The sequence below is a fragment of the Lipophrys pholis genome (genome assembly GCF_963383615.2).
Source record: "Lipophrys pholis genome assembly, chromosome: 5".
Classification (NCBI taxonomy): Eukaryota; Metazoa; Chordata; class Actinopteri; order Blenniiformes; family Blenniidae; genus Lipophrys; species Lipophrys pholis.
In genome coordinates this window covers 16,197,746-16,212,924 of record NC_137628.1, presented here as the reverse complement: position 1 = coordinate 16,212,924, position 15,179 = coordinate 16,197,746, and the positions used below count along the sequence as shown (strand labels likewise).

The 15,179-nt window shown below is 39.7% G+C and overlaps 1 protein-coding gene across 2 annotated transcripts in view; it reads left to right on the top strand.

The window, feature by feature from the left end:
- Positions 1-15,179, top strand: part of LOC308110071 (alpha-1,6-mannosylglycoprotein 6-beta-N-acetylglucosaminyltransferase B-like) — a 119,095-nt gene that overhangs the window by 49,358 nt on the left and 54,558 nt on the right. For both annotated transcript variants that reach the window (XM_080464128.1, XM_080464127.1), the window contains 4 exons: positions 1,890-1,999; positions 5,865-5,941; positions 6,157-6,336; positions 8,346-8,510. In XM_080464128.1, the coding sequence (XP_080320254.1) occupies positions 1,890-1,999; positions 5,865-5,941; positions 6,157-6,336; positions 8,346-8,510 (532 nt within the window). The remainder of the gene's footprint in view (positions 1-1,889; positions 2,000-5,864; positions 5,942-6,156; positions 6,337-8,345; positions 8,511-15,179) is intronic.

The window sequence follows — 15,179 nt, the reverse complement described above, 5'->3', positions numbered from 1 at the left end:
GTTGAGGTGAAGGATATTTATGTCATTAAATAACTATAATTGTCTCTTATTTGATATATAATCTAGTGAACAAAACAATTAAATACTTTTTGGCTTATTGATGTGAATTTCTCATAGCTCATCTCGTAGACATTTTGAGAGTCTTTGCTTCAAGTTACAGACAATGAGGTGAGAGTGTGCTGACTGACACTGCTGGTTTGCTGTTAACCCTCCCGACTCCCGGTGTGAAGAGGTTTTCAGTTAATGAGAGGGTGTGTGTAAATCATTGCCTTTCTCTGTGTGCCAGCACTGTACCGTTGGGACAAACAGCCCCCAGAGTCCTAACTTGTAAACAAGAGGGTATGGACGATGAACGGAAAGATGGTTGAATTAAGCCTTTTGTAGGGAACCAAGCTTGAGACACATTATTTTCTATATCAGTCTTTCTACAATCTGGTAGCAGCTGTTGGTCCTGAAATTAACACTTGGGAATAATGTCTCGGTTGTAGTGAACATAGTCAAGAGGATGCAAACACATGTAGAAAAGCTTGCAAGTGACACTTACAAGCTGTTAATGGGGACTGCCTCAGTGTGTTGTTTACAGATTGTAAAGCAAGAAAAACAATTCCTTTGTGTATTTCTTCAGCCTTGTCTTTTCATATAAATTATATATATATATATATATATATATATATATATATATATATATATATATATATATAATTTTATTTTTTTTTTTTTTATTATTACACCCACACACACACACACACACACACAAAACAATCAATATTTCTAATCACCCTCTCTGACATGATGTGTTATTGCACTGCATTGTAAGCCTTTGGCTCTGATGAGGGTTAATCCTATGTGCTGATTAGACAATACAGTGAGATGGAAGAGCACACCCACATACACAGAGTCACAATGCACACGGAAATTGACTCATTTAAATGGACGTAATGGGCACAGCAGTATTAGTCAGTGTGTGCAGCCTTGGTTCTGCATTGCATGATGTGCACCCATGCAGTGTGGTGCTTTGGAAATATGGGGAACTGCAGTGGATGCATGAACAGACACACAGACAGAGTGGAACATTGCATTGATTTACATCAACTTCATATGGAATGAGATTTGACTTCTACTTTTCAATGTTAAACCTGACTTCATCATAAACTTAATGTAAGATGTCTAACATATCTGTTCAAATAGTTGCCTAATGGAGTCTAAAGTTTTGTCCTGACAGGCACAGAAATTGCCTATAATGTGAGAGTGTAAACAAACACACACACACACACACACACACACACACACACACACACACACACACACACACACACACACACACACACACACACACACACACACACACACACACACACACAACTTATTATGTGAACGGGAAGTCTCTCACCCCGGAGAGGAAGTGGTATTAACAGTGCAGGTCTTTTTCTATTTCACGCTCCAACCAAGTGTCTACCAATTTGCATCTCCCACTAACACTTCTACATCTGTTGAGAAGTAAAAGGGGAGGAAGGCAAAGCAGAGTAAAAGAGGCAATGAAGAGGAGTCGGGGAGTGGGGGGGGGGCACATAGAATGAAACATGAGGGAGTAACATAAAGGGGGACACGTTAGCTCTAAAATGAGGAGAGGAAGGTAGATATTTTAAAAAGAAAGAAGCTAAAAAAAAATCAGGAAAAGAACATGGAGGTGATGCCATCAGAATAAATGTTAATTGGTGTTTAAGAAATGTTGTTGGTAAAAGAAATTGGGTCCCAGATGGTATGTGGCAGAGATATCCTGCTCTGATGCTGAGGTGCATGCTATTCAATCCATACCTACTTTTGCTTTTTGTTCATTTCATATATAAGCAGTCACTCCTTCACTCTATATTTTTGTGTTTTATGTGCAGGTTTCAACCAGCCGGCCTGGTGGAGAGGATCCAAGCTATTGCCCAAAATGTCTCAAACATGGCCATCAGGGTGGAACAGATACTGCAAAACAGCATGGTGCAAGGCAGAGGTACAGTTCCATTACAACCTCTGTTGTATGCTCCTAAACCTGTGCTTACTCCTTTATATACAATATACACTAGACTAGAAATATACACTGGCATAACAAGGTCCTTACATAGATTATCCAACACTTTCAATCGCCTCATTGCTTAAATGTGCTGTACAATAAAAGATACCTTGCGTAGGCTCGAACCTGTGTCTATGCCGACCCAGGCAGGATGCTTCAATACGCCCATCACAGCACCGAATAACAGCAAAACGCAACAGTACTGCTTATAAAAAAAACTTCTTACAAGAAACAGGTTTTTGCTCAAACCTCTTCAAAAGAAACTAAGAAAAGTGACTAATTGTTCAGTGATAATAAACGTAAGGCACAGCTGGACTCATGCCTGTCAGCTTGTGTTGGAGTGAAATGTTAAGTAGTTAATAAAGAACAGGGGAGGAAAAACACAACAGGCCTCTATCGACTCACACACACGAGAGAGTGAGAGAAGTGAGAGACAGACAGAAGCACACACCGTCAGGAGTTTTGTGTAATCAGGCTGATTTCCTGGCACATCTCACATCTGATACCTTGTCAAAAAGCCCTGTTTCTGTTTGACATGCTTTTTTTCACACAAAACCAACAAATTGTGGAAAAAAAAAAAATATTAGAACAACGTGTCATTATAACACTCCAGTTAAAATAGGTTATCAAAAACAGCAACCTAAAATCTGAAACAATGCGAAGAAACCTTGACACGCGTCAAAACTTTGAAATGTGCGCGGTTACAGGAGGCAGCCTGATTTCGCCTCATTCTCAGTCATTACTTCTCTGTACACCTCGTCTTTGTCCACCGGTTTTGTTTCCTGTTGTTTTTTTTTGCACCACATTTTTAATCAGAACCGAAATAATACCCAGCATTATTTTCCTCCAAACTCTCCTTATTCGCTCCAAGTCTTTACACCAGAATAAATGAGTGTCTTCTTTTGGGTGTTTTTTTTTCTCCCCTCCACTGCATCTGCAGGGACAATGGCACACGCCGAAATGAAAACATTGCTGCTTTCTCTAATCACAGATGAATTGAAACACTGCCGGCAGACTTTATTATCATACGGCTCAGTGGTGGTTTATTTATCTCGTGGTCAGGCATGTGCAGGAGGAAACGACAGGAGACAAAGAGGAGGGAAACGTGATTAGAATTTCCTTCCCTTCAAGCTCTGACAAAGCTTTCATGTTCTGTCTTGCGGGCGACAGGAGTCAAGTTTTTATCCAGTTAGATGACCACATACCCAATTGTTGCTGTAGCACTTGCTCTTATAATCACATTTGTACGCAATGTGTGTCCTCAGTCAATGGAGAGAAGCCCCGGGGAAGAGTTATGTGGAGAAATGTCTCCTTTTCATTAGGCAAATGGAAGCAGACGGGCTCTGAGAGAAGGCAAATTTGCTGGTTCAGAGAAAAAAAAAAAAAATAGAGAGCGAGACAAGGAGGGGATTTAAAACACTAGTAAATGGTGGGAAAATGAAGCTGCATAGGTTTCCTTATCAGACAATATGATTCCAGTTCTGTCCTCCCTCTGTCACTCTTTTCACTTCGCCAGCAGAGAGGCAGTTAACTAAGTCAGTGGAGCAATTAATGCACTGAGTGCAGCCTAAGTGAGCAGACGCACTTGCTAGTGTAACCCTGGCCGGTTGGAGCAGCAGGAGACAGACTGTGAAGCTCCGTCAGGCCCAGTGAGTCGTGCGGACTGCAGCACAGCAGAGGCACTGCAGCGCGGCAACAGGGGGGGGGGGGGACAACAGGAATCTTTAAGCTGCATACCGTAAGGCGACACATGTGACATACAGGGTTGTGTGAATGACAAGGTTTGGCGAAGAAGTGGAAATCATTATCAACTCTCCACACAGCTGATTATAGAAAGGCTGCTAATTTGAGTTTTTTCAGAAGTCAAATAAGTTTAGGCCTGCAATCATTTTGTGTTAATGGACTGATTAAAAGACGTAAAATGTGAATTTCAAGGACATTTTTATCAGCACCATGTGGTGTTAAATGGATCATATTACTCTATGTGATTGGTAGAATTGTTGCTGGAATTGTTATATTCATTGAAGAGTAAATATTTATATTATATGCAGGTGATTGAAATAGGCTGTGAGCCAGTGATGCTGCTGTGTTGGTGGCTGGAGTGAAGACATTAAACTTATATTACACTAGAAGAGAGGACTGCAGACTTTATGACCAAAAGAGCAATTTCTTTTGTCACGTTCCATCAAATGAAGTTCATGTGGAGGCACAAATTATCTTTTAACTTAAAAAAAGAAGATATTGTATATTAGATTGTTATTATAGTGTTGTGTGTATATATATATACACTTTGTTTTAAAATATAAAACTTAATCTTAGTTTACATGTATACAGTTTTAATTTAGAATATAAGACATTTTTTTAGCAACTTCTTAGTTATTTTACCTTTTGTCATGATTTTTAACAATTATAGTTTGTTATGATATACTTTTTTAGTCATTGTTAGATTTAGGATTTAAATGTCTAGCATTTCTGTTTCAGCCTTATCAGCTGTTTCTAATCATTGTAGCGGGTATTTATTTCTAAGTATTTTAATAAGTTTATAGCGTTTATAACATAATTTTTAGCAATTTCAGCTGTAAACATTTAAAGTATTTCAGCCAATTTAGTAGTTTTACCCATTTTAGACCTTTTCTTTTCTTCAAATGTTTAGCTTTTTAGCTCTTTAAAGTTTTTTGACCTTTTTTTCTGCAATTGTCCTCAAGGCATTGTACAATTTTTAACATTCTTTTGTAGTTTTTAGACTTAATATCTGTATATCTAATGCTGCGCATAACGACAGGTCACGAAATGCACAAATCTTAATTCGTGACCACGGATTACGACTTTTTACCTAAATTATATGATTCAAGGCAGAGGCGTCACGTGCTGTCACGGACAGCCGTGACCTGTTATCATGCGTTTCAATAAATATCACTAAACGGTGGCGAATCTTCACGAGTCATTATGCACGGTCACCAATATTGTTTCGCACTATTGCGCGCTGCTGCGCACCATTGCCCATCGTCACTTTCTCTCACTAATCTGTCACGGATGTTGTGAATGGGAGAATTGTGTCACGGACCCTAACCATTAAGAAAACATTGAAAATGCTGTCACGCTTTATTACGCATCACCATGCATCACAACTGATCAACATGTTCAGTTGCAAACTTCACGATTCCAGCCGATTCTGGATATTCGTGGAAGACTTTTGCGCAGCCAAAAATCATCTTCCATGAATATCAAGAATGTCACCAACATGCCAACTTAAGAACCTTATTCAGATGCATTTCATCACATAAATAATGTCAGGAATGTGTCACGAATATTGGGGAAATGATATTTGTAGCACATCGTGCCTTTATGTAAACACATACATAACATACAGGTAAGCCAGCATCATTGGCAGTGAAAACAAAAGTTCAATCAACCTCGCTACTCTTCAGAAAACATACTTTTTTTGGAATTAATCATGGTCAGCTTGCCAAGGGGTACATGCAAAACCCTAACACTGATCAACTGTAGTGAAAGGCAGATAGGATAGGATTGAACATATAGTTTAGTTCACAAACTATTCTTTAATTTAAATGTCACATTTGTTGCCTTGAACTACTCTATTGGAGAGCTTTCAAAAGATAATTCTGTTGAAGCTTCACGGACCCACTACAGAGATGTTAAATAGTCATATGTGGTCACAGGTTTGCAGCCCAGAGCATTCGTCCAGTTATTATTTCAACCACTTTTTTTTTTAATTCATGTAAGGATGCTGGCTTGTCACAGGCCTCCTGCTGAAAGTAAATGTACACTCACTGTCTCTTTTCAGCAGTGAGAGATGGGACATCAAGCCAGTGTGAGGTACCCAGAGACCCTCGCTATCCAGAGTGTCCAGGAAAAGTAGACGTGAGTACTTGTTTTGTTTTTTTTTACTATAAATGTAATGGTGCGGAATTTTGAATCGGGTTTCTTTTGTTTATTCTGCTTATAGTTTTTCTTGTATGCATATGTTTCACCTGTTTTAGGTTCTGGCAACAACTGACGGAGAATGTGGACTATATTAGGAGCAGCTATGGATAACTAGCAATCCCTAAAGCAGCAACTTTGTGTTTATCTTCCAGTGGATGCGCGCACGGTGGACATCAGACCCTTGCTATGCCTTTTACGGCGTTGATGGTTCTGACTGCTCCTTCCTCATTTATCTGAGTGAGGTGGAGTGGTTCTGCCCTCCACTGGCCTGGAGGAACCACAGCAGTCCCCCTACGCAACATACACACCAGGCAAAGCCCGCCAAGCGACAAGTGAGTGCCACCGCAACAGACACACACGGATTGATAACAAAAGCTGACATCCCGACTCGCTGACACACCAAGAGATTGGTTCACATATGCATCAGCAGTGAGCAGTCTACTAATGTATTTTTAAACTATTTATTTTGTAGTCTTTTTGTGTAACTGATGAGCTTTAAGTAGATTTTTAACATATTTTAGCCAATTTTTCATGTTTAGAAATGGCTTTTTTTCTTCTTGTGTCACTTGGTTGTTTTTACCAGCTGTTACCACACAATTTATTTGAAAAAGAAATATCTATCTCAGTGACTACAAACTTCTGAAACCGTAAGTGCATTATTTAATTTAAAATAATAATCAGTCACGACTACATGGCCAAAAGATGTGGCACTGGAGTAAATAGATGCTCCCTAAAGTTGCAGTCCTGCCACTGCTAGTGAAAAGATAGTGATAGATGTTCTATTGTGAATAATGAAATAATAAAAATACAGATTCATGATATTTGTATTCATTGTCCCATCCTTCTTGAAATTCAGGTTTGTATTCCCTGTTATTGCTGCCTTGAAATTGTGATTACAGATCTCTTTGTTGAATTTAAAGGGGAGAAAGTTAAGTCAAGAAGTTAAATAATAGCCTGTCAGAGAGGAAAAAATGAATTGACTAGAATTTTCTTTTTTTTTACTGAAACTGGGACTGATACAGAGGCCACATTTGAATTGTAATTATAGTCTTTTGTGACCCAAAATATTTTCCGTCATTCTGTCATTTTCTTGCCTGTGTATCACTGTTTCAGGCAGCATTTAGTGACAATAACAGAGAATTAATCGCAGAAGATTGTTATTATAGACCCCTAAGGTGTCAATCACATGCCCAGACTGGCAATCATAAAGATAAGAACAATCATTTTCTTGAGAAGTAGCAGTGTGAGCTGGTAGCCCCCCCTTTAACTACATCATTTTATAACCTTCATTGGATTCTCTTTGCTTCCTGTTAATGAGAAGAGACTTGATCCTCCCCATAATGATCCTCCAGTCTTTTCTTGACATTGACTTTAAGGTCATAGAGCGGTCCACAAATTATCCATCCACATATATTATTACACTGATAGACCTGCATGAACATCTCCTCTCTGAGCCTAACAAAGGAAAACTCCTCACCCTTTTTTAACGTCACGAGTATAGTCTGGTTTTGATTGCTTGGTAAGTCTTTAAATATGTTCACACCAGCTCTGCATCTATTTATGGTATGGAGGTGTGTGCATGTGTAGACAGGTTTCCTCAACCTTCTCTTGATTTTAAAACAGATTTCATTATTTTGTTTGTCTACTTTTAGTCCGTTAACATTTGGGGTCAGTTTCCAGCTGCAGCGGCAATTGAGGGATCGGATGAAGTGAATTCATCATGGTGGAGTAATTGCTTGCAATCCTTAATGCAATAAAACTCAGCTTTGACAGTTAAGTTTAAAGTAAAAGGGACTTTGTGGGAAGACACAGCCCAGACAGACCTGCATGTGCGCATTCACCTTGCCATTTTTCCTTGAATACTTCTAGAAGCAGTGAAACTTTCAGAAGGCAAAGCAGAATGCCTATGTGGATGATGGACGGTATCTTAATCTCAATATAATTGTATTCTTCCATATTTCACACAAATAAGAGCAAACCAAGGTGATTTTCAGAGGAAGAAAGTCCTTGGTGTTTATCGGCTTCATTAGAAAACGCACTAGATTTCAATGTAATTTCTTTGCTCATATTTCATTGGCAGGTGAGCCTGAAGATATGAAGTGGCTCACTGATGAAATGCTGCTTTAGATAATTCACACAAGTGTTAATGTGGACTTTTTTTTTTTTGCTTAAAAAGCAAAAATATTACAGGATTTCCATCTTGTCGAAAATAGAATTTACTCAGTCGGTTTCCATAGCCATATTAGTACTGGTCTCTCACTAAACACCTACAGTTACTTACAGTTTTGCTGACCTTCCATCTTTTCCCATTTTGTTTTACTGTCATCCTTTGCTTTTCCAGGCTGCCTTTCGCACAGACCTTTCTGTACTGCTTGACCAGGTTGGAACAGGAAAAGAGTCTCTCAGTTTCATGAAGCGTCGCATTCGCCGGATCGCACAACAGTGGGCCACAGCCGCCAACCGCCTCGACGCCAAACTGGGACAGCGATGGAGGGACCAGAAGAAGGTAAGGAAATCAGGGGACGTGAGATGAAACTGATGAAAAATGCACATTTGGTGGATGAAAAACGTGTTTGAGTGCACACTATGGAGTAGATGTGAGCACTCTTGCATCACTGTTAGAAGGGACTGTTTTGATTTGGAGCTTTTAGAAGTTTGCGTGTGCTCCAGGTGTGTGCATGAGATTTGGACTCTGATGGACTGAAGACAGACAAAAACCATAACCATAACCATAGGTGCTCTAATATTTCTTGGTAAATGCTTGAGAGCAGAAGATTAATGATAAGAGCGTTTAAAATACAAAAAGCAAGAAGAAAGATGGTTGGAGGTACAGTGGAGGAATACAGCTGTACAACGGAATTCTGCCACAGGAAAATATCAAACAAAAGTGGAAGGCAGTCCTAACAGCCTGCAAGAATAATGCACAGCGGTTAAAGTGATTTTCATAAAGGTATTTTCTTCTCAAGTAGCTATGCATAAAAAAGGCTTCGCTCTGGTGGTTCTTGAAGGTTCTCCAGCTGAATGATAATAGCTTGTGGGAGAAAAATGATAGACGATGTAATGATAAGTTGTCGCCCATCACTGCGATCTGTATTTTACATCTATAATTGTTATACATCAGCCTTTTTGTGTTTTTGAAAGCTGCGCTACTGTATAGTTTCTTCAACTGCTGCACCATACTGTAACACTGATGTAGTTTTGGCAGATGTTAAAGCTGTTTTATATGTGCAGCTACATTTTCTGGTTGCTTCGCATGGATGAATGCAAGAAAATAATTTTATTAAAGCAGTGATAATAGTGATTGATTGGGATTATAACCAACTGTCAAGCATGTGCCAATGCAAGATGGAAAAAAATAAAGTGAGGAAGACGAGGGTGGGGGTGAATCGCACCGTGGAATATGGATTAAGAACAAAGAAAGAGATTAGAAGTGAAGACATGGCCAAGGTGTGGTTGTAGAGTAAATCATTTTAAAAAATGGTTTAAATTGTACAACTGAACTTTGTCATTTCAAAGCTTACGTTTCAAATGTCGATGAAATGTCTAAAGTGTCAAGAGTCTGAGAAAACTTGCTGTGGGTTCACTTTTACATCGTCACATTTTGAATTGTTGAGTGTTCCAAGAAATCCACCTCTTTTTGCTGGGAAAGTTACGATAAATTAATATTTTAATGTGTGAAGGCAGAACTGAACCCAAATTCTGACTGTTCTGTTCAAAATATTTTTCTTTGGTCTCATAGCATTCTAAAATAAGTTAACAAGGGTGGAAATAGTCCTCTGTCACAGTGATTGATGTTCCCTATTCTTGTACTGCGCTGAGGGGATTTGTTATCCTCTATCGTGGTTCCGTGGCTGCTTGAACTGCCTATATAAGCTGTACAAAGTGCCGCTGCTGCTATCTCTACAGCAGATGTCCTGGTGTTTGTAAGCGTTAGCCTTGGCTGTCCAAAGCTGTTTATCACCATAATTAGAAACGGAAGTGGAAACGTGTATGTTTGTGTTCTCTCTGCCACTGTCAGTGGTTCTGTGTGTATTCTCCACTGCTAATTGGACACAGTAGCAGTAAACGCCCACAGCAAAATCTCATACATTTTTTAAAGTAACTCACAGTGCACACATTCTAATTCTTGAAAATTACAATTCAGTTTCAAATAAAAATTTTAAGTTTTTCTTCTGGCATTTATTAAATGCCAGTAATACTCATTTCTTTGCATCATTGAAATTTCATTCGGCTTACAAATCCCTTGAAGCATCTTAAATGTAGCTACAAAGTCGCCTTTATTACCTTGTACTCTATCTATAAATATGTAAACGAGCCTTACATCCACATCCACTTCACCACTCACTTGTAGCTCAGGCTTAATGGGGGTCACTGACTCGCTGATGAATCAGATTCTTCATATATATTTAATATATCCGTCTCTGCAACACAAGAAAAATTGCTACAGCAGCAAAATACTGTATAATCTGAGATTCGGGCTCAGACAGGTTCTCGCCTTGCATGTTGATTTTATCAGCTCTCCTTTGTGACTTGTGTTGTCAATTAGCCTTACTGGTGGATTGGGGATGAGGGGATCACAGCCTGCTGTGATCAGGAGATTCTCTAAGTTGTGTCTCTTATAACAGACTCAAATTGTGTTGTTTTGCAGGTGTGATTTGTAAAGAAAACACAGACATTGAAAGGTCAACTATAAAAACTATCCATCATTGTGTTACTCAGTATAACTTCCATCCATCCATCCATCCATCCATCCATCCATCCATCCATCTTCTTTACCACTTTATCCAGTTACCTGGCCAGGTCGCCAAATATGGGCAATTTAGGGTACTTAGCATTCATTTTACACTGAAATATAATAAGTGTGTGTACATTGATAAAACAGTCAAATTGAAGTATGTATTAATGCAAAGAACATAAATCCATTCTTTACTATTTTGAAGTGACTGCACTTCCTCATATCTTAAAATGCATTAATTTGATCATAATTCCATGTCCTATATATGGACTGATTGTGCATAATCAGTAGAATTATAGTGGGGGATCACTCATTATAGACAGAGTGAACTTATAGAAATAAGTATCAGGAGTCATATGTGGTTGAAGAGTCCCATAGCTGAAGAAGAACGTCTACAGGTTTGAGTTTGAGGATGACGCTGAACAAAAGGCAGTAGGCTGAACTGGAGGTGAGAGAGCCGAGGATGTTGCGGTTTTAAGAGGGAGTGACCATGATAGACGGGCTCATGTTGGATGGTTTTGTGGGAGAGTGAGAGGGACGAGGTAGAGACGGTTTGGTCATATATTTGGAAAGATGATAGCTATGAAGGGTAGAGGATGCTGCAGGAGAAACTAGAAGAAGAGAAGAGAAAGGCCAGGGAGGAGGTATATATATGCAGAAAAGGAGGACACGCGGGAGATTGGAGTGAGAAATGAGGATCTCGTCGATGGAGAATATGAGAACTTGGATGACTGCATATCCAAATGAGAAAATGCTGATAGAAGAAAATGTGGGGGTGAACTATGGGGAATTCTGATTGCAAACTGCTGCCTGAATCTATGTTTTGGCTGTCATCTCTTCCAAAGAAATAATGCTCAGTTGTTGAGCTGAGCTCTCATTTTACTCAGGACATACCTCCTAGCATATAAAAACAACATGAAGACACAGTAACCATCTTAGAAACTGGATTTTCTGGAAAGGATGACTTTAAGATAAGCTTACAGCATTGAGGAAAAAACCCGTGTTTGATTTTAATTAAGTTTGACCCTGGAAAAAACATTGTCTGACGTGAATTGACTACAGTCCTGCACTCACCTAACCTCTGTCTTTGACACAATCCCTGCTTCAAATAACAACTTTAGTATTCTGCTTGAGTGTGCAGTATTTGCTATTCCAATGGGGTACTGTTGATTTTGTTCTGTTTCCTTGTTTGGCTTTCCCTTTGATTGTAAGCACACTGGATGTTTACTCTGAAATAGAATAAATTAGAAGAGCAGAAATGTAACGGTGGAGGGAGGAAAGATCAAGAGGGAGAAGAAAATGAGACAGAAACCTCTTTTTTTTTTATTTCTTTGCTGTCATGGGCCACCACAAGGACAAAAAGATCTGTGTGTGCACACGTCAGAGGGAGCATAGACACTTAAGAAGTGCAATTCTGAAGGATTTTACCTGAAAGTCACAGCAAAAGAGATTGCTTGCACTCAAGTATATTTGCAGGTGAGGGGTATTTTATATCCGAGTGAATAATGAAGAACAACCTTGACTGAGATATTCTACAAAATCTCCTGTATTTTGTTACTAACCTATCAATTTCTTCAGCGTTGTGAGGTCCAAAAAGAAAACAGTCAACCTTTTGCTGCACTTTACCTTCAAAGCAATATTTGAGAGAACCTCTTTTTCTTCCTGGCAGCACTGTTATCAAACTTAATCAAAAGCCAGGGTCAGCTCATTCAGGTACTATAACGAAGGAGCTTTTCATGAAACAAATTGCCAATTTTTCTTTTTTCTAGACATCAGAGGGAAAAAGATATTCAGCCTAGTTGAGGTGTGATGGAAAGGTTTTTTAAAAGGTGATTGTGCAGATTGAAAGACGCTGACCTCATCCTGGTGACCTGTTACAGTGTATTCACAGCTTGTCTGGTGTTAGTTTTACTCTCTGAGCAAGTAAGCCTCTGCCTCATCATGTGCGTTCAGCATGCACATTTAGTGGATTTGTCAGCATATGCTAAACTGTTAATTTCCCTTCTCCCTGCCGTCTGCCCTCTTGAGAGCTAATTGACCTCTGACTGATGAAGTGCAGACAGTGTCGGAGTCTAATCGGATATGGAAAGTGAAGTGATGACTGAGGAATCAAAGGTGGGTGTTGGGGGTGGGGGGGTGGGGGTGTTGGCACTATATGGTAACAAAGAGGACCATCTTAAATGGAATTTTAAAAGGACCGAGTAGCCCGTGGAGACGGATGAGAGAGAAGGTGAAAATAAGGGGAGAGTTGTGCTGGTTGTCAGTGCCATCTCGAGTCGCCTCCCGTGGCCCTCAATCGGACAGCTGCGACCTTCTCGAGGGCCACAACGCATGAGAGAACAGGGTCACACACCCCCGGACACACATGCCCTCATGCGGAGTCGAGCGCTAACAGATGCTGAGACAAGCATTAGCATTCCTCTGTCGTTAGCCTGTTAGTGATGAGTGGAGCAGAGCAGAGTACAGGAAGCAGTGCGACATACTTGAGAGCCTCTTCTATCCTCCTGCTCTAATATATATACGCACCAAGGACTTTCCAAGGATTTCACTTCTATACACACTCAAAGGATTCCTGATGTTAGTACTCAAAAGGCAATTGATTGCGTTTCCCAAAGTTTGTTCCAAGTTTTTTTTTTTTACATCCCTGTTAGGCTGTCTAGGGATCTGTAGGGTGTAACAGAAAGGGAAAAGAACTATTATATGAAGAAAAGTCACAAAGACAAAAAAGTGACTTTCAAAACTTTGTCAAACCACAAGTGAAAGTAAATTTACAGTGAACAATATCTAAAAAAAAGAAGATTTCAGAAAGAATATACATCTCCTTTTTACTGAAAAGCCACTCCTCTGTCAGTCTTCTGTACTCCGTGATCATAGTTGACATTGTACGTGCAACAGTCCATCACTGGGCTAGACTTATGATCAAACACGTATACATTCAGACCTACAAGCAATTTATTATCACATGTCTATACTGTGGCAGGATTCTGGTGAAGACCAGGTGAAAACCTTCCAAAAACATGACAATGTCACACCTGACTCACATTGAAACCGGGTATTACAGAGAGGAATGACTCTATTCTAGATGTGTCAGAGTGAACACAATATTCAAAACATGAATTATGTGGAAATGTCTCAATTCACAGCTAATTGAGGATTTAATGATACGAATGGTGAATAAACGGATGTGTGAGCACCTGCAACTTTGTAAAGGTGAGTCAGTGATTGTAGCTCTGCTTCTGCCTCTGTGGGATTGGTGAGTCTTTATGTTGAGTCCCAGTGGGATGGTAAACGTAGAAAGAAGCTTTAGATCTTCTCGAGAATCCCCGAACTCACAGGAACTGAGCGAGCGTTTCTGCAGAACACACGCACAGAGGATTCTGTCTGGAGTTCAATGATGTGTCAGTGTGACATGAATGCACACAAACAAACAAAACCAAACAAATTTCAAAATCCATAAAACACACACACACACACACACACACACACACACACACACACACACACACACACACACACACACACACACACACACACACACACACACACACACACACACACACACACACACACACACACACACACCATCTGGGAGTGCCATAAGTCCATTGCATAAAGAGTTACACTCTCTTGTGTGTGTGATCAAACTCCTGAGGGAGGCAGCTGGCCGTGAAACAGGAGTTTCAGAAGTAAAGCTTTTGCTTGAGATTTACAGAGTTCAGTCTGTTTTCTGCAGAAATGTTTCTTCCTGTTGTGTTACACTTCACAGCAAGTGCAAGAACAAATGTACGGGATCAGACTGATGGGGTGTGTGTGTGTGTGTGTGTGTGTGTGTGTGTGTGTGTGTGTGTGTGTGTGTGTGTGTGTGTGTGTGTGTGTGTGTGTGTGTGTGTGTGTTTTCCAGTAAACCTCCTGAAACGGTTGAGTCTCCATCAATGATGTGATTGTTTTCGTTGAACTCAACTGAAATCATTGCTAAATTAACATTCATGAATACACGCAAATACTACCTATTAGAAGGAAAGTAAAATCAGGTTTGGATGGTGATTATGTTGTCAACGCAACCTTACTTTCCTTCCTACCAACTCTGCACTCACATGTGGATCCATTTCTGTAGAATCAATACCACAGTTTTCACCTCAGTTGCATCTATGATATATTCCTCATATTTATTTTACAGTTGTCCTGCATGGCCAGTGTGCACGTTTCTGCTCCATCTGTCCCCATTTTTGCATGGTTGCCAGTGTTTGTGTGATACGCCGGATAACCAACACCACCACTATCATGCCAAGAGAGTGAATAGTATTGGAGCCATGTATTTTCACTCTAGCCATCTGCCACCCAAACTGTAATTAAATTTCACTTATCTTTTTTTTTTTTTTTTTTTTTTTTTATATGCAGCCAAAGTTAATAGAGCAGGTTTATTAAATCAGAGGATTTTTC